Below are 25,508 nucleotides of genomic sequence, written 5' to 3' on the forward strand. Positions count from 1 at the left end.
AAAGGAGTGGAGTTTCTGAGGAGCTAGAGTTGAGCAGTGACGAGTCTAACTCAAATGGCGTATTACGCGGAGGATTACGAGGTGAGGAAATGCACCCATTACAATAGGAATTTAACAAGAAAGTGAATCATAAAAGAATAAGGGAACCGGATTGGCTACAAAACAGAAGTGAAAGTGAAGAAAGAGAGACATAAACTGAGGAAAATTGGTAGTGCACAGCAAGGAAAACGATGACGAACGTAATATTGTGCTTGGTGAAGTGTTGCTGATGGAGACACTAGGCCTGGAATCATCAATGGACCTAGCGAGAGGACATACGAATGGTGGAAGCATCACCTGGCAGGAAATTCAAGAAGGATAAGGAAGTGCTACTGATGAAAAGAATAGCCAGGAGAATTAACATGACAAGTTAGAGTAGAAATGCAACCCTTCAGACTAGTGGTAAAACTACGCTAGAAAATCTGGTAAGACGTTCCAGTTTTTGTAAAATTTAGTTAATAGAATAGAAGTGATAGAGAAAAGGCCTTATGCATTGATAAGTAAAGGAAGTAATGGTAAGGTGTGAATGAAATAGAATGGAAAGAGGCAGGTAAAGCTTTAAAGATTTTATAAAATTCAAGCAACAATATAGTTATTAAAGAAAGGGAATGGAAAATAAAGGATCGTGAAGTGCACGGAATAACAGCTGAGGTTAAATGTCTTGGGAAAGACACCGAGAAGGAAAACCGAGGAAATGGAAGACGGCCGAAAGCACGGGATTTTCTCGAATTTTTTATTGACAAGGATAAAAAGCATGTCAAAATTACTAATGGATCCGGCTGGGCTTAAGTTAATGGTCTACGAAACAGCTAGGCTTAAGATAATGTCCTGGAATGTTAATGGTGTACTAAACAGTTAAAGATGTACATACATCATTTTACCCAGCGAAAGACATGGTTATAATCACCCTTCAGGAAACGGGACAGGAACAGCGATCTGCATACACTAAAAGATAATAAAGGATTTCATCTGTTCAGGGAAACATACCCCAGGGACTTCAACATTAAGAAATCCATGTCTGGCGAACTAATGAAAAACCCAGGAAAGTACTTTTTTTCAGCACTTGTTCGCTATTTTCCAAGTCAGCGACGAGCGCCAGAAATAATATTAATACGTGGAAAATGTCTGTATAAAGATATATTTGGAGAACGGATAATTGAACACAGTGAATTTGTATAAATCTGGGGCATGTTTTGATCTCAATTCCTTAACGGATTGTTTATCGCCAGTAGCTTATGAAATTGTTCAGTAAGAAATTACAGAATAAAACTGACACAAGAAATTTGGCATTATTGTGAAAAGTCCTTCCCTTACAATTAAAAACTTTACATCTGATTCGGGATATAGATTCTAAAGCAACGTTATAAATTACTGAGGTCACTCAAGAAAAAGGTGAAAATAAATCAACAGCAAACTTAAGGGCTGATAAAAGCTCATACCCTAATTTGGAGGATGATTATAAGAGTTTAAGCGATGCATAAATATTTCAATGGTGTTTTCTCGTTTACCAAGTCATCCAATCACATACAGTACACTGTTCATCCGAAATCTTACATCAAATTAGTACGTAACCGAAGAATGTAAGTGAAAAGACAGATTTGTCTAATCATTTGATTCTTGTAAACTGGTGTGGCCTCGCTCTACACACAATTCTGTATTTCTCTTCAAATTTAGGATAAACGATACGTCTTAAGCCACTAATTTTCAGATACGTTTCAAAGTCTATTCAAGTTTAATTTTTCACTTTATATGTTAAGATTTGTTTGGTTTAGAAGCTAGGTTTAGTGTCGACTGGTTGAGAATTCCTCGAGAAAAAAATAGTTTCAAAAGCTCTACGCCATTATTATCAAAATATAGTAATCAACATAATAATCTAGAACATCTTTAGCCGTTTAAAAGTAATTCTACAACCTCCTTTCACTGTGCATAATAGCCCATGAGTCCAAAAGATGCATGCTATTAACCTTTTTCTTTTAAATACCACTGATTAAGTTATCCATTATGATTCATCAGAAGCTAATAATTCAAACACCTTACTAATTACTTACTGTGATAAAGTTTGCTAATGTTTCAGGAAAATAGTTCAGCTGAATGTCAACAAGTCTTGCGGTGGCGTTCCCTCCAAAAAATATGACATGTTCGTTGAATCATATTATACTAGAATTAGGCTTGTGCGTATTTTGTTCTTCACTATGGTAAATCAGTAAGATTAACATCGAAAGTTACTTCAATACTGATATTTTTTTTTTTTTTTAGAAATGGACACAACCCTCATATTCAAATATTTTTGTTCATTCAATTTTGCTCAAAATAATATATGTCTTATCCCTCTCTTTAGTACACAAATCTACAAAAATAATTGATGCATACATAATCAAAGATTTGGAAAATATACAATGTCATCGAAATTATATAGATATGATTACGACTCAGTTTTTTAACTCCGTTTCCGAACGGACTTGTGGTTGAATTTGACGACTCGCAATGTCGCTGGTGATGTTGGTGGGGAAAAAGTTTGTAGTTAAATTGTGCGTTTATAAGGAATATTATTTGAAGATAATCTCTGCCTGTGGTAAGTATTACATTTAGAGTACCGTGGGGAAGTTCTGAAGAACCAGATTATAAAGAAGGTAGATTTTTTGTCAGTATTCAGACATAAACATAAGGATAGTGACAATACTCTGCCAAACACGTTGGTTGATTATATTGTGTAGGAGAATGATATCCGGTGATAAAAAATCTTATCTTGGTGTGGTATCAAAATCTGATGATAATACGTAGGACTGCAGAAGACAAGGAAATTGATATGAACAAAGTAAGTATCTGAGAGGATAATAACATTTTTACATTGGTTGATCTTGCTGGTGACTGGGAGTGTACGACTTGATTGATTCCATATTTCGAGGAGAGTACTCGCTCCACCCTCCCCACCCACGAAGTTGCGATCGATAGTGATCATAACGAATAGATCATTATAGAACAGTTTTAAAATGGGACGTTAAAGATTGCGTACTTAATTATTACCGACTGATTTATCCCCACATTTCCTCAGGCTAGGTTAGGTGCACCCCCCTTCCCCCCCGCGCGCGCGCGCGAGGTAGTGCTAGGAAAAGACAAAGGCCACATTCATTCACACTTGTGTCTAGCTATCATGTGTAATGCACCTAACCAAAGCTCCCTTTTCACATCCAGGCCCCACAAAATTTTCCACGTCGACCCCGGTTTACCTCATCGTTCCAGTTCACTCTATTCCTTGCACGCCTTTCACCCTCCTGTATGTTTAGGCCCCGAACGCTCAAAATCTTTTTTACTCCATCTTTCCACCTCCAATTTGGTCTCCCACTTCTCGTTCCCTCCACCTCTGACACATATCTTTGTCAATCTTTCCTCTCATTCTATCCATGTGACCAAACCATTTCAGTACACCCATTTTATCGAAAAACCTTAAATGGTGGATGAACAGATGGGTTGACTATTGACCGACTGTCACAACCTGAATATGAACTAATGGGCTCGACCCTGGCCGGTCTGTGAATGCATCACTTTCAGAGACACTAACCATAACACCACAGAGATCTACATGTATCTTTAGGTCAATTTTTTATCGCCATTGCCCGATAATTTTGGTATGTTTATAAACTATCCTGGAATATTTCATATGGAAATTAGTAATATGTGAAGCAGACTTCTTATTCCTATAAGTTGTACCAAAAACAAAGATGGGCTGGATCGTATAATAGGGTCCAAACTTACTATTCCATGAAAACAATGTAGTTTATTGGAAGATATATTTAATATCCCTTTCATCTAGAAGGAATTCTAATTACAGCTTTCATTATTTCTGATGACATGTAACTTACCTATACAGCTACTTCGGCATTGAGAAGGCTGTTTCTTTCGATTTATCTTTCTGGAAGCCTGGTTACATTAATACAGCCTTGGGAATGTTATTAAGAAATATGAATAGGTACTGTAATGGGAATAAATGCCAATTAGACTGAAACTGACATGCAAAAACATCACAAATATGGAGTTCATTATGATTACTTGTATTAGAATATGACCATCTCGATATCCAGTAGGGAATTTCACTGTTTTTCATTATTTGACTCAAATCAACATCGTCCGCGAAAAGGGAGGTTGATTTCAATCATAATATGAAGATATCGTTGGGTACCAAAAGCTTGAGTAGCACGGCTCTGACGCCTATCTCATTTGAATGTAGTCCTTAGATAAGTGGCTGGGTTTATTGTACGTTGTACATTGGTGAAATGTTGCTGTAGGTGCAGTTCACAGGAACTGCATGCGTAATATTAAAATCAAATGATTTTCATACATAATGGCACCAGAATTATTGAGTATATTTACAAAAAAAGAAAAATTGATGTGGAAAAAATGGAGCTTCGTGGTGTTGCAGTTAGTGTTGCTGATTGTGATGCATACCCGGCCCGCTGGGGTCGAGTGCAAAGTTTCGTATTCTGGTTGCGGCAGTCGGTACTCAATCAACCCAACTGTTCATCTTCCGATAGGGGCTGGTAGACTAATTGGGTACCTGGGTTAGGCTAGGATATATATATATATATATATATATATATATATATATATATATATATATATATATATATATATATCTTTAATCAGGTGGCTTTGACTAGGAGTTTCTCTTGCTGATGCCGTCTCCGTTTTCCCTTTCAACGATTTGTACAATTCGATGAATCTCTACTTTTGACTGTAAAGGTAGATTATTATGTCGGACTAACCAGGGAAAGGCAATTCATGGCAGATTATTAGTTTAAGTGTACTTGCAATTGAAATTGTTTTACTTAGCTCTTGACATTTGAATCGATGCATTAAAAAACTGTGAAAAAGGTAGATGTCAGACTAACTAGGGAAGGGCAATCCATGGCAGATTATTAGTTATAAGTGTACTTGCAATTAACATCGTTTTACTTAGCACTTGACATTTGGATCATTGCATTAAAAACTATGAAAAAAGTAGATGTGCATATCTAATGTATGAGTCGATTAATCACAGTGTTTGCTGTTGTTATAGGCAAGGCAGACTCCGGTCCTTGGAAGACTCTCACTAACCTGTGAAGTCCAGTATGCAGCTACTGTTACAGTAACCTGTGATTCCTAACCCACCTCTGCCACAATGAAAAGGTGAGCCATCTTTTTAGCACTGACCCGTGACACTCTTTGGATGTAGGTCTTCATCCAAAATAGTGCATTCACTTCAAGGTGATTTAGAATTATATATTTGAAAAATATTTCTGAATTTGCAGCTATATATGAGTTCTCCATTTTCTTAACTTTTTTTTTGTTACAGGTAAGTGCCATTTGCTCGTCGAGGGACAACTGGAATTGTTTAAGGTAAGCCCAGTCCAACTGTTTACGTTGCTTTGAAATTCTGATTACTTTTAGTATCGTCAGAAAACTGGCAATTCAGGTGAAGGTGGGACAATTTGCAAGTGAAAATACATCGGCAGTGTCCATGGTGGGAATACTGTTAGTAGTAATGCACGGACATTGGCTCACAAGGTGGTGATGCTACCTCAGTGGTCCAGCTGAGCCAACATCTATGGTTGCTACTTAAGCCCGGCCCACCACCACCTGTTCCACAGGCACCGCCACTAAGGTATTTGCTGCACCATGCTAACCTAACGCATCCCAGTGTAGGAGTTGCACATGGAATATTCCTGCTGTATGATTTTACTATCCCTCAAACTAACGGTGTGGGTGTTTATTAATTTTCAGGCCCACTCTTGGTATATGAGTTTGTGCCTTCACCACCCTTACCTTACCTAACGTATCCCAGTGTAGGAGTTGCACATGGAATATTCCTGCTGTAGGATTTTACTATCCCTCAAACTAACGGTGTGGGTGTTTATTAATTTTCAGGCCCACTCTTGGTATATGAGTTTGTGCCTTCACCACCCTTACCCAGTCTTGGCAGAAATGTTTATCTCCTCCCAACTCATTCCACTTTTAGCTTGGTAGTTCCTCACAAGCCCATGCTCATCATTCAAATGCATTCTCCCCTCCACAGCTAACCACGATAGGGAAGTGTGTGAACCTCATTGCCTTTATGGCATGGCAGTGATTACTTTTGAAACCCTCTTTGTAGTCTTTGTAATCCACTTGGTGTGGCAGTGTTCTTATGTCTCCCAAGCTTCCCAGCATGTGAGTATTTGCCTCCTCTGCGACCCACATGACAGAGGAGTGTTTCTTCCCCCCATCCTTCATGGCATGGGAGTGTTTCTTCCATCTTCATACTCAGCTTGGGTGTTCCGCCTGTCTTACATGGCATGAAATATTTATTCTCCCATCCCACTCAGTAAGGGAGTGTTTCTTCCCCTTCCCATTTGACATGGGAGCGTTTCAGCCCTCATCCACTCAACATGGGAGTGTTTCTTTCCTTATTTCTCTTGGCATCGAAGTGTTTCTTCCAAATCAATCTTGGTATAGGAGTGTTTCTATTCATAACCCTTCAGCCTGGGAATGATTCTTCCCCATCCCACACAGTATGGGATAATTTCTTCCGTTATCTCTCTTGGCATGAGGGTCTTCCTTCCCTCATTTCTCTTGTTATGGGAATGTGTCTTCCCTAATACACTCGGTATAGGATTGTTTCTTCTCCATGCTCTCCTCAGTATTACTCTATGGATGTGCTCTCTGCTCACCAAAACTCATTTGGCATGGCTATGTTTGTTTCTCCAATCCACAGTGTAGGAGTGTTTCTTCCTTATCCCACTTGGCATATATTATAATGTTACCCTGCCAAACTTATGTGACACAGGAATGTTACCCAACCAGATTCACTCATTGTCAGTTTACCCAGGCTAACCTACTTAATATGTGAGCATTAGACTGTCCAACTCACTTGGTATGTGGATGTTTCTCTGCTCAACCCACAGCATATGTTGAACGTTATGCTGCCCCACCCACTTGGCTTGTGAATATTACACTTGTCAGACCCATGTCATATGGAATTATTACTTCCACCATATCTACAAATCATGGGTACCATCGGGACGCACCTTCTTCGTATGAAATTTTGCCCCTTAACAAATCCGATTGTCATGATTATGTTAACCTTCCAAAAGCTCTTATGGAAGAGTTATTCCTAAACCCACTCAGCATTGGAGTGATAACCCTGAACCCACTCGGCATGGGTTTGGTATTCCTTCTTGTAGAATCCACTTGGCTTCACTGCTATATGGAAATCATTAAGAGGGAAGCCCCACACCCTGGCATGTGAAATTTGATTAGAGAGAGACAAAACCCTTAAGCAAAAAAGTAAGTAAAAAGTTGGTACGATAGAGTCAGTGTTCCTCGAGAGTTAATAAGGGGAAGACCCAGCTTCAGTGACATATGGGAGAAACAAGAGAGTGGCCTTGCACTAAGATGAACTGCATCAGTCCTATGTAGCCACTATTTTCTTATTGCCTCCATTGCCAGCTTTAATGAAGCAATCCTCTGTCCCTCTTATTAACCAAGAATGCAGTTTGTGTTGGCTTTTTCACTAGTATAAAACTGTTTCATCTTGGACTGAGGAGGGCCACAGATATATTTTTGTTGTGCCCTAACCACCAAATATGTTTGCTCTAGAAAATCCCACTTTTTAAGTCAACTCGTCTTTCCCCTCTCTGGGATGTACTTCCCAGGCAGTTTAGTTCAGTTGGCTTGGTAGAAAAATCATATGACAAATAGTGCTGCAGTCATGCTAAATATACTGAAGAAGTATAATGATGTGTCCTGGAAATTTGTGTGAATTTGCACTCAAAGATAGTACAGCACTATACTATAATCACTCACTTAGCCATTATTCCTGTATTTGTTGATTATAGTGCTTGAGATTATATTCCTTAGTTTTATTACATGACATATGAAAAGAAAATGTTATGTTAAATTTCAGTTTATATCCTATCGGGCTTTTCAGTGTTTGCATTAGTTACTCTTTTGCCAGAAATTCAGGCTTGCAGAATGAAGTTCCCATATCTATCTATTGTACTTTAACAGGTTTTATTGATGTAGGTATTAGCAAGGGGACCTTTGCATCTAGTATACTTCCATCCCATGGGGCCTTCCATGCATCATGCATAACATTTTTTTCTGAGCCTCTTTCATTCATATACTTATGCCTCTACCCTACCACATTGCTTATAGTCTTCCATCCATTACTAACTTTTTCTGTGTTATACCACCTCTCTTTTATTTCACCAGTTTATGCTGTATGATCAATCCAAGGTGTCTTTTTATAATTATGTATGAATCAGGCTAGGAAAAATTGGTTAGGAAAACTTACATGGTTTGATAAAACAAATTATAGAAATTACATCTTTTTAAGCAAAAGAGAAATAATTATTTTTTTCATCTATTTACTTATATGATTGTATATCTTATGTAAAGAACTACCATCGTGATTCATTACATGGACATGAATGGACTTTAAGAGAGGTAAAGCATTAGACACATTCCTTCTTTTAGCACTGCACCGCTTGTGTAGTAATTAATCAGAATTACTCATAATCTAACCCATAAAAAGGTGCCTCTGTCTGTATGTCTGTCCCCCACCTAAAGATATTGTGAGGAAGTTGCCAGCCACTTGATGACTATCCAGCATATACATAAACCAATGATTCATTGATTTTCTTGGCAGCATTGAAATTGCTGGCTGCTGTGGTGATGTATTTTTGGGAAATGATGATACTGGATTATTGTATTGTTGGGTGGGAAGGTTGTTCTGCCAATATTGAAGCTATGAAGAGGAAAGTAGCAAGGATGAATGGTTAAATTACTAAACAATGTAACTGCCATTCAAGATGTGAAGCCTAGGGAGGGAGGAGGGAGTGGTGCTGGGGGTGAGGGATGATGTGATGACCAGGATGGGAGGGAGTGGTGCTGGTGGTGAGGGATGTTGTGATAACTAGGATGGGTGGGAGTGGTGTGGTGAGGGAGGTTATGGTGGCCAGGGAGGGAGAGCATGATGGTTGTGAGGGAAGGTGTGGTGGCTAGATAGAAAGGGAATGGTACTGGTGAGGAAGGGTGTGGTGGTCAGGGAGAAAGGGAGTATTGGTGATAAGGAAGGGTGTTGTTGCCAGGGAGGGAGGGAATGGTGATGGTTAGGGAGGGTGTAGTAGCGAGGGAGGGAGGGCATGGTAGTAAGGAGATAGGGTGACAGCCCTCCACATGAGTGTGCAGACAAAGCCCAAATCTGCTAGTGCATTAGATAGGTCGCACCTAATAATATTTCATATCTCTTTGAAACTAATCTAATTGAAGCTTTAAGTTACATCATGTTTCATTGCTTCACAGAGAAACCCATTTTTTTTTTCTGTATATTGGATTTGAATTAGTTTCATTTTGAAGCATACAGAAATTACTGTATCCCAATCAAGTCTTTAAGTGACAGCTTTAAAGATAACTGGTCATTCAGTGAGGCAGTGGTAGCATAAAAACAGTTTTTCAGTGCTTAAGAAAGTTCTTGAGTGCTGAAATGGCTGGGAGGAGTTCTTGCCACAAGGTGCTAGCCATAATAGAGCAGTTTTATATTCTAGCACACTAAACCAAATTCTTTGGCCTTTTTTACATGGAGTATATCTCTATATTAAGCTGTAATAAATCATTAGAATTTATCCCTGGGGATAGGGGAGAAAGAATCCTTCCCACGTATTCCCTGCGTGTCGTAGAAGGCGACTAAAAGGGAAGGGAGCGGGGGGCTGGAAATCCTCCCCTCTCTTTTTTTTTTCCAAAAGAAAGAACAGAGAAGGGGGCCAGGTGAGGATATTCCCTCAAAGGCCCAGTCCTCTTTTCTTAACGCTACCTTGCTAATGTGGGAAATGGCGAATAGTTTGAAAAAAAAATCATGAGAATTAATTTAGATTTTAGATATTTATGAAATTTGATCAATTTTTTCTCAGTTTTTCAAAATCTTTCAGAATATCACGTGGCTGATGTAATAAACTTACATTTCTGAAGCAAATATAACAAAGCTGCAAACCACACATAATAGAGCAGTCAGAACAATCATTGGTTGCCATAGCAACCTCATACACTGAATCGTTCCACAGGGAAACAAATCATTGCAGTACTCTCCCACCTCAATATGCTTTGCATTGAATTCCTTGAAGCAGCAACAGACCCCTCCCACCCAAACAATTCACATCAAACTAACCACCAACCTCAAAGTAGATGTGGAAAGCTTACTCCAGCCTCACACTTCAGCAACTTCTACTTACAGATCCCCTCACCCTCTACAAATATATCACAGACAAAATATGTACACACAGAGCTAACCCGACAAGCACAGAACAACTACCTTCCCAACTCATTTTTAAACTCCCGATGGTCTATTGCTGTTTGAATTCCTTTGTATTTCTTTGTATTCCTTTGAGAATGGAAGACTGTGTGAAAAGAGGAAGTTGAGAGTAAATGTGAATGAAAGCAAGGGTTGAGGGACTGGTTAGATGGATTGAGAGTTTGAATGGAGAAAAATTGGAGGCAGTGAAGTGTTTTATGGCAGGAGATAGAACCATGGAAGCAGAAGTGAGTAATAGGATGGGTGAGGGGGCAAATGTTCTGGAAGTGCTGATATATATATATATATATATATATATATATATATATATATTTTTTTTTTTTTTTTTTTTTATACTTTGTCGCTGTCTCCCGCGTTTGCGAGGTAGCGCAAGGAAACAGACGAAAGAAATGGCCCAACCCCCCCCCCCCATACACATGTACATACACACGTCCACACACGCAAATATACATACCTACACAGCTTTCCATGGTTTACCCCAGACGCTTCACATGCCTTGATTCAATCCACTGACAGCACGTCAACCCCTGTATACCACATGACTCCAATTCACTCTATTCCTTGCCCTCCTTTCACCCTCCTGCATGTTCAGGCCCCGATCACACAAAATCTTTTTCACTCCATCTTTCCACCTCCAATTTGGTCTCCCTCTTCTCCTCGTTCCCTCCACCTCCGACACATATATCCTCTTGGTCAATCTCTCCTCACTCATTCTCTCCATGTGCCCAAACCATTTCAAAACACCCTCTTCTGCTCTCTCAACCACGCTCTTTTTATTTCCACACATCTCTCTTACCCTTACGTTACTTACTCGATCAAACCACCTCACACCACACATTGTCCTCAAACATCTCATTTCCAGCACATCCATCCTCCTGCGCACATCTCTATCCATAGCCCACGCCTCGCAACCATACAACATTGTTGGAACCACTATTCCCTCAAACATACCCATTTTCGCTTTCCGAGATAATGTTCTCGATTTCCACACATTTTTCAAGGCTCCCAAAATTTTCGCCCCCTCCCCCACCCTATGATCCACTTCCGCTTCCATGGTTCCATCCGCTGACAGATCCACTCCCAGATATCTAAAACACTTCACTTCCTCCAGTTTTTCTCCATTCAAACTCACCTCCCAATTGACTTGACCCTCACCCCTACTGTACCTAATAACCTTGCTCTTATTCACATTTACTCTCAACTTTCTTCTTCCACACACTTTACCAAACTCAGTCACCAGCTTCTGCAGTTTCTCACATGAATCAGCCACCAGCGCTGTATCATCAGCGAACAACAACTGACTCACTTCCCAAGCTCTCTCATCCCCAACAGACTTCATACTTGCCCCTCTTTCCAGGACTCTTGCATTTACCTCCCTTACAACCCCATCCATAAACAAATTAAACAACCATGGAGACATCACACACCCCTGCCGCAAACCTACATTCACTGAGAACCAATCACTTTCCTCTCTTCCTACACGTACACATGCCTTACATCCTCGATAAAAACTTTTCACTGCTTCTAACAACTTGCCTCCCACACCATATATTCTTAATACCTTCCACAGAGCATCTCTATCAACTCTATCATATGCCTTCTCCAGATCCATAAATGCTACATACAAATCCATTTGCTTTTCTAAGTATTTCTCACATACATTCTTCAAAGCAAACACCTGATCCACACATCCTCTATATATATATATATATATATATATATATATATATATATATATATATATATACATATACACACACACACACACACACACACACACACACACACATTATCCCTGGGGATAGGGGAGAAAGAATACTTCCCACGTATTCCCTGCGTGTCGTAGAAGGCGACTAAAAGGGAAGGGAGCAGGGGGGCTGGAAATCCTCCCCTCTTTTTTTTTTTTTTTTCCCCCAAAGAAGGAACAGAGAAGGGGGCCAGGTGAGGATATTCCCTCAAAGGCCCAGTCCTCTGTTCTTAACACTACCTCGCTAATGTGGGAAATGGCGAATAGTATGAAAGAAAGATATATATACATACACATGTATATACATACATGTCTACACATGCAAATATACATACCTACACATCTCAACATATACATATATATACACACACAGACATATACATATATACACATGTACATAATTCATACTGTCTGCCTTTATTCATTCCCATTGCCACCTTGCCACACATGAAATAACAAACCCCTCCCCACTCATGTGTGCAAGGTAGCACTAGGAAAAGACATATATATATATATATATATATATATATATATATATATATATATATAGACAGATAGAATGAGTGTGAGCTGATGTGGCCTTACAGTGTATTGATGTGTGTTTATTTGTGTGGGGAGAGTGTGGGGCATCTGAGCTGTGTCTTGTGTCTTCATTATTGTTGTTGCAGTATGGGTATGAAGGGTTCAGGATATTGAATGAGTGTTTTTAGTAAAGTAGATTGGATGATGTAAGCTTAGACAGGAAAGTGTGACTAATGTTTGTCCGGGAAGTGTGTGGTTTGTGGTGGATTTATATCTAGTTGAGCAGTGTTTAAGACCAAGTTGAGAGGGCAGTTGTTGGGTCATTTGAGCTGCATTCATGTCTGTATGGGGTTAAAAGAGTGATTGAAGACTTATGAGGAGATGTAGATATACTGTTTTGTTGAGCCATTGTTCCAATTATGATGTACTGCTGTATGTTTGTTGTTGCTTTTGTGTAATTTTGAAGCCGTCTACATATGAAATGACCTTCATGTTGTAGTTTGCTTGAAGTAGTAGAAAGTCATGTAGGAAGAGGTAGAAGAGGGTTGAAGAAAGAACTGCTCCTTGAGGAACTCCATTACAGAATTTAAATGTTTTAAGAGCTGAAGCTATTGTAAGTGATTCTGCCATGGTGACCAGCTGTAAAATCAGTCATTGTTGTGGAGGGTGATATCAAGTATCTTTTGTTTGATTGTGCAGGAGAGAGGCTGTAGTTGGTTGAAACCATCTAGGATATGTTGTGTGAGGTCATTGTTTAGTATGGTGATGGAGTGCTCCAGTTTAAAGCTGTGTTGTGTTGGTGAGAGTGGGATGTTTTGTGCAATTCTGCATTGGATTAGTTTTTCACAGAATTTGGATACTGAGGATAGATGTGATATATTGTGGTAGGAGTGGAGAGAGTGGGTAGTTTGAGAGGATTTAGGATTTGAATTATGTTGGCAAGTTTCTAGATGTTAGGGATTTTGTTGTGTAGCCAGGAGTGGCTGGAGACCTGTATGTGCTTAGATTGCAAATGGACCAAAGTGTTTTATGTGAGGTGTTGATATGTTGTCATACATATGTAGATATATGTATATGCGTATTTCTATGCACTAACTACCACATCAGCTAGTGTATGGCATACCCACCCTCTTGATGGGTGAAATAAAAACTCATTTGTAACAAAGGTTAAGAGCATTTCTGAATTTTGTAACAGAAGCAATTAAGAACAGTCAGGAAAGTTCATTGAAAAAGGAAGTTGGTTTACCAGTATCCTCACCATTGTTGACCATCCTCATATCATTTTGTATGGTTGTGATTTGTTTAGTACTGATTAATTAAGAAATGAGGAAAATAATTTTGTACAATAACATAGTTTGACTGTAACCCCAGGTTATGAAATTAGGTGACTTCCAAATCCTCCATGACCTTCCTCATGTCATTGTGTATCACTGTGTCAAGTTAGGTGCTGCATGACTGAGAAATATGGAAATGTATAGGAAACAGATACACAGTATATGAGAGTTCAGTCCCATGGCCTACTTTGACATCCTATAACCTTCTTCATGTCATCCACTAATACTGTCAAGTTAGGTGCGGAGGCTCCACCTTTAGCTCTTCATGACCTTTCTCATGTCATCATGTATCACAGTGTCTTGTTTGGTGCTGATTGACCAAGAAATGTGAATACGTATCAAGAATTGATACACATGAGAGGGTCAAACTTCCCTTCAAAATCCACCTTAACCCCATGACCCTTGAGGATCCACCTCAATCCCATGACCATCTTCATGTCGTCTTGTATCAGTGTCAAGTTTGGTACTGATTGATCAAGAAATGTGGGAGATACCATAGGTGACCAAAAGGAGTAGGAGGGGGAACGAGTAGAAACCCTATCCTCCTGTGCAGTAAGATGGTAGGATCTAAAACCCCAACCCCACCTGAAATTCATCTCGTGTATCACTATGTCACATTTGGTGCTGATTGATCTAGAAATGTTCAAATCCTACTTTAGACTTCTCAGGTTTAAGGGCTGCACCTAAAGAAACAAACAGCTAATAGAGAAGATTCAGAGTAGGGCAGGAAAGGTGGTAGCAGAATTAAGAGAGCTGAGTTATGGGGAAAGGCTAGTGACATGTGCCCACCTTGGAAGTGAGAAAAGTAGGGGTTACCTGATCAATACCTTTAGGTTTTTAAAACATATCAATGATGTGGAGAGCTCTTTGAAAGATGGAGGGATGGAAGCACCAGGGTACATAGCATGAAATTGATGAAGAGATATTAAAAAAAGGTATACGGAAGTACTTTTATATTAAAAGAGTTGTGCATTATTTGAATACAAAATAACTGAGGATATTAGTGCAGATAAAAAACATAAATTAGATAAGTTGTATGGTTTTAGAGATAGGGCCCCATGAGTGTAAAACTCATTCCTCGTACAGTACAATAGGTGATTGCGTACATGTAGTGAAGTATATACATTTTTTTCATATATATTCACCATTTCCTGCATTAGTGAGGTACTCTTTTCTTTCATACTTGATTGCCTTTTCCTGCAATAGCAAGGTAGCATCATGAACAGAGGAAGAAAGGTTACATCTCCTCACATCCATTCTCAAGCTGTCGTGTAATGCACTGAATCCACAGCTCACTTTCCACATCCAGGCCCCGCAGACCTAGATATATATATATTTTATTTATCTATTTATTTATTATACTATGTCTCTGTCTCCCACGTTATCGAGGCAGTGCAAGGAAACAGACGAAAGAATGGCCCAACCCACCCGCATATACATACATACGCATCCACACACACACATATACATACCTATACATTTCAATGTATACATATTTATGCATACACAACATATACATATATACACATGTACATAATTCATACTTGCTGCCTTTATTTGTTTCCCATTGCCACCCTGCCACACATGAAATGACAACCCCCTCCCCCCACATGCGCGTGAGGTAGCGCTAGGAAAAGACAACAAAGGCCACATTCCTTCACACTCAGTCTCTAGCTGTCATGCATAATGCACTGAAACCACAGCTCCCTTTCCACATCCAGGCCCCACAAAACTTTCCATGGTTTACCCCAGACACTTCACATGCCGTGGTTCAATCCATTGAGAGCACATCGACCCCGGTATACCACATCATTCCAATTCACTCTATTCCTTGCACACCTTTCACCCTCCTGCATGTTCAGGCCCTGATCGCTAAAAATCTTTTTCACTCCATCTTTCCACCTCCAATTTGGTCTCCCACTTCTCCTCATTCCCTCCACCTCTGACACATATATCCTCTTTGTCAATCTTTCCTCACTCATTCTCTCCATGTGAGCAAACCATTTCAAAACACCCTCTTCTGCTCTCTCAACCACACTCTTTTTATTACCACACATATCTCTCTTACCCTTTCATTACTTACTCGATCAAACCACCTAACACCACATATTGTCCTCAAACATCTCATTTCCAACACATCCACCTTCCTCCACACAACTCTATCTATAGCCCACGCCTTGCAACCATATATTAATGTTGGAACCACTATTCCTTCAAACATACCCATTTTTGCTTTCCGAGATAATGTTCTCGCCTTCCACATATTTTTCAACACTCCCAGAACTTATGCCCCCTCCCCCACCCTGTGACTCACTTTTGCTTCCATGGTTCCATCTGCTGCCAAATCCACTCCCAGATATCTAAAACACTTCACTTCCTCCAGTTTTTCTCCATTCAAATTTACCTTCCAGTTGACTTGTCCCTCAACCCTATGGTACCTATTCACATTTACTCTCAGCTTTCTTCTTTCACACACTTTACCAAACTCAGTCACCAGCTTCTGCAGTTTCTCACCCGAATCAGCCACCAGCACTGTATCATGAGCGAACAACAACTGACTCACTTCCCAAGCCCTCTCATCCACAACAGACTGCATATTTACCTCTCTCTCCAAAACTTCTGCATTCACCTCCCTAACAACCCCATCCATAAACAAATTAAACAACCATGGAGACATCACGCACCCCTGCCGCAAACTGACATTCACTGAGAACCAATCACTTTCCTCTCTTCCTTCTCATACACATGCCTTACATCCTAAATAAAAACTTTTCACTGCTTCTAGCAACTTGCCTCCCACACCATATATTCTTAATACCTTCCACAGAGCATCTCTATCAACTCTATCATATTCCTTCTCCAGATCCATAAATGCTACATACAAATCTATTTGTTTTTCTAAGTATTTCTCACATGCATTCTTCAAAGCAAACACCTGATCCACATATCCTTTACCACTTCTGAAACCACACTGCTCTTTCCCAATCTGATGCTCTGCACCCTCTCAGTCAATACCCTCCCGTATAATTTCCCTGGAATACTCAACAAACTTATACCTTTGTAATTTGAGCACTCACCTTTGTCCCCTTTGCCTTTTTATAGTGGCACTATGCATGCATTCTGCCAATCCTCAGGCACCTCACCATGAGTCATATATACATTGAATATCCTTACAGACACAACACATCACCCCCTTTTTTTAATAAATTCCACTGCAATAGCAACCAAACCTGCTGCCTTGCCCGCTTTCATCTTCTCTTCTCCGTTTACCAAATCATTCTCCCTAACCCTCTCTCTTCACACACCACCTCAACCAACACACCCTATATCTGCCACTCTTTATCATCTAACACATTCAACAAACCTTCAAAATACTCACTCCATCTCACATAACCACTTCTTGTTATTACCTCCCCATTTGCCCCCTTCACCAATGTTCCCATTTATGCACTTTATTTACCTCCTTCCAAAACATCTTTTTATTCTCCCTAAAATTTATTGATACTCTCTCATCCCAACTCTCATTTGCCCTCTTCTTTTTCACCTCTTGCACCTCTCTCTTGACCTCCTGCCTCTTTCTTTTATACATCTCCCAGTCATTTCCTCTATTTCCCTGCAAAACTCATCCTAATGCCTCTCTCTCTTCTCTTTCACTAATAATCTTACTACATCCCACTACTCACTACCCTTTCTAATCTGCCCACCTCCCATGCTTCTCATGCCACAAGGATCTTTGGTGCAAGCCATCACTGCTTCCCTAAATACATCCCATTCCTCCCCCGCTCCCCTTACGTTCTTTGCTGTCACCTTTTTTCATATATATCTTTTTTTAATGTATATAGGTATGTTTACATTCTTATGCTGATACAAATTATTTGTTGTATAATTTATTTAAAAAACATAAACTTTGTAACATAAAATGCATTGAACAACAGCACAGTACTGTGATCCACTCACTTCCAATTTAAAGGACACTGACTTTAATGGGTATTTTTTCTCTTTAAAAGATACATCTCTCATTCACAGTGTTGATGGAGCTACTACAGGAACCAACTCCATGCTCATACAAGAGGAACATGCTCTTTAATAAACATACAGTAGACTATAACAGACAACATGACATTATCATCCAAAAAGCTCTAACTGATTACCAGTCTGCAAGGTAGTCATAAATAGTATGAATTATTAAGGTCTACTGATGTACAAAACCTGCTCTCTTGCATTTCACTTGGGGAGTGCACAGGAGCCTCAACATGAGAATTTGAAAGGGAAAGAACCCTAAGGATCCCCTCATTGAAAATGTTTCACAGACAGTGATGACATTTTTGAAATACTGTCTGAATCATTTTCAAAGGTATAGCATTATTGATATGGGATGCAGATTAAAAGATCTTTTTTCCTGAGGTAATTTTACATTGGCTTGTGTAGACAATGAAATTAATGGAATTCAAAATCTCTGAAGTTTTCCTTTTTCTCATGGTTACAGTCTATAAATTTTATTAATTGTAGTACTGTCATGTATTAATTGATAATCATAGATTGTTAAGGGTCATGTCCATCTAGTTTTTCAGAACTAAAGATCCTTAAAAGTTTTCAAGATTAACAGAGTATTCATTTACAATTCATATCTGTTTAAGGTGAATAATGTCTTTTTTAATTTTTGCTATAATACCAAGTATGCATGGTTGTAAAATGGCATAGGAGGGCCTCATACAAAATATGACTTAACAAAGTTTTGGGCATAAAACTGTTTATCTTTTAATTCCCTGAGAGATCATATTTCCTTTGGTGTATATTGCAAGATTTGATCTGATTATTGATTACATTATTAACTCCCATGGCCTATATGGGGCAAGCTGTTAAGGGATTTGGTTGCCTTTTTTACTCTCGTAATATTCTGGATATGTGCTTCAAACATTCTGATATTTAACGACCACTAACGATCAACAACAAGATACAGTAAATTCTTGTAATTCCCTCACAGTAGCCAAGATAATGCATATGTGGAAGGGTAACCAAGGACAGTTCAAGTGTAGAAATATCTCTGCAATAATATTACCTTATCTTATTTTTTGTTTCCATGGTTAAATGTGCTGTACAGTATTGCCAAGGCTTGGTAGTGAAAGGATCAAGACATGAGATGAATTATATCCTCATAGATATTTTGTCCAAAGCAATCATTCCCGCTTTCATAGTTTGAACATTTTGATAATATTAGAGCCTAGACCGTACACTTGTAACAGTGGTGGTATGCCTTCAATATATGTAGGTCATTTTCTTGTCAAGGCCTAGTAGAAGAAATCAAGTGAAACCATGCACACTAGTTTCTAAGTACATAATAAATAGACAGTTTCCTTAAATATACATACACTAACCATTTATCTACACTTGTCATATTGGTACCATTCAATGCTTGCTTCAGTTAAACAGTGCTCTGTTAAGAATATGTGGTGAAGAAAATGAACATAGATCATGAGAACTCTGTTCTCAAATTAGTACAGCACTGAGACCATTCTACGCTTAAATAATGGCCCCCATAACTTTTTTAATTTTTTCTTTAGATGAGAGTGCATTGTTTTTCAGAAGTGACCTCTAAGTCTCCTCCAATGGATGAAATTGTTACTAAGACCTGGTAGAGGAAGAAGTCAAAATAAATGAGAAATATGCTATCATATAGGTACAGATATTTCCTCTTACCAGATATTCTTATAAAATCTCTCAAAATAGCATTTTGTGGACTGTGACATGAAAGGTTAAAGAAAAAAGTTGTGGTACATATGCAGTTCTTTTCTAAATTGACTTTTTTTGTATTCATACAACATACTGCTGTGTCTTTAAAAAAATATATGTCTTTAAAATGCATAGCTGCCAACATTCGCATTTCAAATGTAACCCAATATATTCATCATAAATATTTTACTACTAATACTACCTTGAATTAAACTAAAGTTTATCTGATTAATCATCAATCCATTTAGAATAGATAAAATGGATGATACTGGTTTCTTACCAGATTGAGAATCTTTTAATTGAAGAACAGTGTAAAAACTTTTCAACAAGAAAGAAATATATATTAGGCAAGAATTTAACAGATAATTAAATGAGTAAAAATCATCACGTACACTAGGTGTAAACAAGAGTTTAAAATTAGATGGACGGTTCCCTTAATTTCCTAAAGATAAGTACTCAATAGTATGAGAGAAATGTTCCTTTATGCTGAGTAATTTTTCAGGAGTCAGATTTGCTCAAAAAACTGATTGTGATTGATTGATCTGTGCATGTGTAGCAGCCTTAGACTTGGGAAAATTTTAGAGTTAATTTGAAATATTAGTGGGGGCAAATATAGGGGAAACCTGAGGTAAAGTAATACGATGAAGTATGGGAATTTGTATGTGAAAAGTGGTATGAATGTGAATAATGTATAGTTCATAGGACCAGTAGTATCTGAAGATAGTGGTATATATGGTAAAGAGAATATTTAAACTTTGGTATTATCTGTCCATTGAAGCGCATGTAATACTTATCATAATTTTCAGCAACATGTAGTCTTGCTGTGCTAGCTGAGATTATTGTATAGTATTAGTTTCAAAACATCCTATGATCTGCATCCCATCATCTATGTCCTATTAATTACTCTTAAAAGCTAAAATATTAGATATTTATTTCCATCTTTGCTTTACAGTGACTTTGTTCATATTTGATAGTTTTCATTCACAATGGTTTCTGAGAAAATACAGCTACTGCACACTGAAATATTACTTTTGAACACCATTCCAATTGTTGCCATTGACTTCATCTCATTAAGTTGTTTGGAAAATGTACTGTTCATGTACAATGAAATATTTCCATCAAACATCATTTCAATATTTTTTTCTTGTAGTGACTTCACTTTTCTGTCCTTTGCAGCTATTTTGGAATAGACCATGCATCCTAACCAGGGATAGAATAATGCATTGGTTTTGTAGCAAACCATCTGCTTTCACCAATATAAAGTTGGGTAGATAAGTTTCTGCAAAAATTGAAGACCACCCCCTGTATATTTTCAAAGGTCGTTACACAACTAAGGTTTATTATGGGTACAAGCATATGAGGCTCTAAGGGTGAAAGCATTGCACATCTGGCCACTGATACTGTTGTTTCTAATGTTGTGAGCACCAGCATCCCACCTCCGTGTGCCTTGGCTATATTCTTTCAAGGTTGTTCTTTCTTTACAGTTCCAGTTGCCACTTCATTTTGGAAATTTCAATTCTGGGCACTGTATTTTTATCCCACTTGTGCTTCCAGATGGGTGGGTCTTACCTTTCTAAGGTGGAAAAAGCTCAAGTTCTTGCCTGGTAACAAGATTTCTAGTCACACTTTGTGCTCAAATTGCAGTGTCAGGTGGCTGCTTCCCACTACACCTCATCAGTGCCTCACTTTATTCAAGAGATTAAGACCCTGTGGACTCAAAACTTAGACCTAGAATACTTCAGAAACCTTGCCAGTTCCATGTCAAGACATCTGCAGATGGTAATCAAGGCCAAAGGAGAGATGACAAACTACTAAAATGTGTGATGCCGCTTTTAAAAATGAATGGGGAGGCGGACAAGGTTTTTGCGTACACTTTATCTTACAGGTACAATGCACATTAGCATTCAAAGCATCATTACAGTGGTATGCAGTGTATCATCTGTGGTTCCACATTGGTTAGGCTTGCAAATTAGCTTTTTCTGGCTCATGAACTCTTCCTTAAATGAGTTGTGACACAGTGTAGTTGGCATAACCTAGCTTTTCTTATGAGCAATGAGAATACCATGGGGAGTATTTTAACAGGAATGATAGCAAATCTCATTGTAGGTGTTCTGCAAGCTAATCAGATTGCACTGTGGGTATTCAGTAAGTGAATTTCCTTTGCTTTTCATGCAAAGTCAATAACATATCCAGTAGAGTTTCTATCCCCTAACAAAAACTGTTCTCCAGTCCACTGTGATATTGACAGTTGTAATGGTGACAGTCATATCTGTGTGTACAATAAACTGATTTATCACAATCTTTATATATATATATATATATATATATATATATATATATATATTTCTTTCTTTCTTTCAAACTATTCGCCATTTCCCGCGTTAGCGAGGTAGCGTTAGGAACAGAGGACTGGGCCTTTGAGGGAATATCCTCACCTGGCCCCCTTCTTTGCTCCTTCTTTTGGAAAATTAAAAAAAATATGATGGGAGCGGGGGGCTGGAAATCCTCCCCTCCCATCATATATATATATATATATATATATATATCCTTGAAAGTTTTTATTCACATTTAAAATCATTGCTCACTCACTTTGTTCTTGTATTCCCAATAAAAATTTCCTTAACAACAGCTTTCTTTCTCAATGCATATCAAATTAACAATTTTAAGTCTTAGGTACATAATGAGCATAGCATAACAAGGTACAGATATGCATTAAATGAACATTTAATGATAATCTAAATACTATTGCCCTTATTTTTTCAGCTCACACACTAATACCAATGGAATGATGTATAAATTTTTCTGAAAGTCAGTACTTAAGCACATAAGAGTCTAAATTTGTTTGTCTAATGGAATAGACATTGAATCTCATATAGCCATGTCACATGCTACTTGATAACTACATTATCTTAGGTTTGGTTACAAATTATATTTTGCATAGATTAAAGCACAGAAACTTGACCATACTGTATACCAGTAACTCTCTGAAGTAGGTCCATGAAATGAATATTACCACTTCTAAAGTCTGAAGTAGATGAAGGCTACAGGAAGCCCCATAAACCCTTCAATTAATGCTTAAAAACAGAAGATAATGTGGAGCTATCAAAGTAAGAAGAGTCCACTGACTGGTATTGTGCTCATGTGTTCTCCCCAAAAAACACCTAAACCGAATGTGTCTAGAATGTTACTGAATGTGGGCAAAAGACAGATGTCAACATGCAAAAGCCCAAAGATCACCAGTGACTTATTTCTATGTCAGTGTAACAGAAGTCGACAAGACATAGACAAGTAAATACACAGTTAATGTTGTGTTTGATAACAATACTGAGTTTACCCAATCAACTCTAGGCAGTTTGGTCAGCAGACATTACAGGATATTGATTAGGAATGACTAGAGACTTGATAATATGTAACTATAGTGCAGGATAACATTTCTTGTAAAATCTTAACATTTTCATTTATGCGACAAAAGGAATGTATATTCCTGTATGTTGTAAATGCACAATATGACAGTACCTTATGCAACAAAATCAGGACAAGACTAACATGACTAGCAGGCATATGGAATGACCAGAGATAAAACAAGTAAACAGTCTTTGCATCAATTCATGGCAGTCTGGGCTATGGCAACATTCACTTTGAATCACCAAAATAATAATTGGCCTGGTGAGCCTAAACGCTATATACATGATATGTACAACACAACCATACCTCCAAGCACCCACTTTACACCATCCTGAATTTTTAAGTTTCAGACGGTAATTCAGGACACACGGACCAGACAGTCCCAGGAACACTATATCAGGGCGCTTCACTCCCCCAGGACCACCGCTACACTGACCACGACTTGAGGAAGACTAACGCTTGACAGGCAGAGGCAGACGAGGCTACAGCTGAGGCGGACTAGGGTACAGCAGACCTCATTGTGGGATCTACAACTTGCGATATGCTGCTGCTGCTGCTGCGGAGGGCATGGGAGCAATACAACTTGTCAAGAAGAGCTGCTTGAAAGTAACTGAGGGACAGCTACCATGGAGAATGGGACAGTCACCCCTTGCTGCTGCCTCACCATTTGCAGATGACAAAGATGGGACTTTTCTTCTTACCTGGTAACAATTCATGCCTATAGGCATTCCAGCTCCCAACAGTCAACTAGGTGGTGATCAGATCCTTTATTTTATGGTGATACTCCTCATAAAGCCTGCATAAAGTGAGCAGAAGGCAAGGGTAAATCAGGTACCTCCTGCTGCCGAGTGAGTCGTGGTGTGGCGGGGTAAGGCCAGCCTCAGGTAGGTGATATGGCTCTGGGGATTAGACTGAGGCACAATTTATTTTGTGCCCTACTTAGTGTATGGCTCACTTTTTCTCTGCCTCTCTCGGCGCTCCCTGAATAATTGTGCTTTACGAGATCGTATCCATGAGATGGGATTTCGATACATGAGTCTATGGTGCCAAGTAGCTGGCAGCCCATAAGTCTTTGCAATGTCACTATCACTAGTTGTCCCCAATGGGGCAAATGTCTGAGGCACATCATGGGGTAGGGGAGTACTACCCTTAGGGGTTTTGGTGCCCACCACCAAGGGGGCATGAGGGTGTGGGGCAGGTCTGGTGGGCGACGGGGTGCGGGCAGAACTGGGCTGGTGCAGGTGGCTCCTGATGGGCTCCCTACTGGTCTTCTTAAGGGTGGTTGAGGTGCTACCCATACCTGTGGCAATTTCAGTAACAGCCGCCACAGAGCTGTGAAACAGCGAAGAAGGGGAGCTATAAAGCACATTAGCACCCCTAACAGCAGAAGGTGGAGTGTTCCCAACCCACGAAGCACCATGGAGGATAACTGGAAGGGCAGACCAGTACCCACCACCCACACAGCTGCTGCGGTAACGACAACACACCTGTCCACCCTGAAGCACAATAGAAAAAGCATTATTTCCATGTTGATTTAACTTGCATAATTTACCAAAAAATGAATCCTATATATTCAAACTAAAAGTGACAAGTATAATAAATTGGTTTTAGCACTCATATTATATAGTCCTTTTCATCTTTTGAATGAGTGAAGTTAGGTCAAATGCTTATATACTGACAAAACAATTGGCAAAGCTGAGCTAGCAGGCAGTGCAAAGGCAAACATGCAGTATTGGGAACTAGATTACATGAGATTGGAGCATTGCAGCTATGCAAACTGTGGATGGCAAATTCCTACAAAGGCTTTCAAAGTGATGGATAGAATAATTTCATGTTTCTGGAGATTAATGCATATCTGCAGTATCCATCTGTCCAGCAGAACAATGGAAGAGATGCAAAGACTTTTTCATGGATGACATTCAGTGATATACAAGAGTGACTTTTATTCTGTTCAAAATAAGGTTTATATTTACTTTGATATCATGGTACACAAAACCCCCTGTTAAAAACTCTGGATTTATCAGGTACTGAAATAAAAGAACTTGAAAAAATGATTGGAAAATGAATGAAGTACTAAAAGAACATTCAAGGAAACCTTGAAGAACAGTTACCTGCTGGTTAGTAATGTCTGAACTGCTTGTAAAAATACTGCTTGGGCACAATTGTGGCAATGTAAGCCATTTTCATGTTATGGAATTAAGCATGATGTACTTACATAAACTTTACTTTTACTCTATTTCCTAACCCATGAATCCCTTCTTTTTTCCATGGGACTCCTGCAGTGGTCAGGAAACTGGCCCTGACCAATGGGCAAGACCATAATTTATCAAGTGTAGTGATATTGTATGTGTTTGTCTCTGTCATTCTTTGAATCTATTTTCTGGTGTTGTAGGGATGAATGATGTCCAAA

The 25,508-nt window shown here is 38.9% G+C and overlaps 1 protein-coding gene and 1 long non-coding RNA gene across 3 annotated transcripts in view; one reads left to right on the top strand and one right to left on the bottom strand.

Annotated features, from left to right (window-relative positions):
- Positions 1 to 2,497: 2,497 nt before the first annotated feature.
- Positions 2,498 to 25,508, top strand: part of LOC139762391 (uncharacterized) — a 47,373-nt gene continuing 24,362 nt past the window's right edge. Inside the window, exons 1-2 of the long non-coding RNA XR_011715708.1 lie at positions 2,498 to 2,611; positions 5,093 to 5,202. This is a non-coding gene — a long non-coding RNA (uncharacterized lncRNA). The remainder of the gene's footprint in view (positions 2,612 to 5,092; positions 5,203 to 25,508) is intronic.
- LOC139762390 (protein kinase C-binding protein NELL1-like) overlaps positions 19,510 to 25,508 on the bottom strand; it is a 294,237-nt gene continuing 288,238 nt past the window's right edge. The window contains exon 15 of one of the 2 annotated variants that reach the window (XM_071687222.1): positions 19,510 to 24,594. In XM_071687222.1, coding sequence (XP_071543323.1) covers positions 23,979 to 24,594 — 616 coding nt within the window. In that variant the 3' untranslated portion in view covers positions 19,510 to 23,978. The remainder of the gene's footprint in view (positions 24,595 to 25,508) is intronic. The other variant, XR_011715707.1, reaches the window with a different exon arrangement.

Source organism: Panulirus ornatus, chromosome 43 (genome assembly GCF_036320965.1).
Source record: "Panulirus ornatus isolate Po-2019 chromosome 43, ASM3632096v1, whole genome shotgun sequence".
In the NCBI taxonomy this organism is placed as follows: domain Eukaryota; kingdom Metazoa; phylum Arthropoda; class Malacostraca; order Decapoda; family Palinuridae; genus Panulirus; species Panulirus ornatus.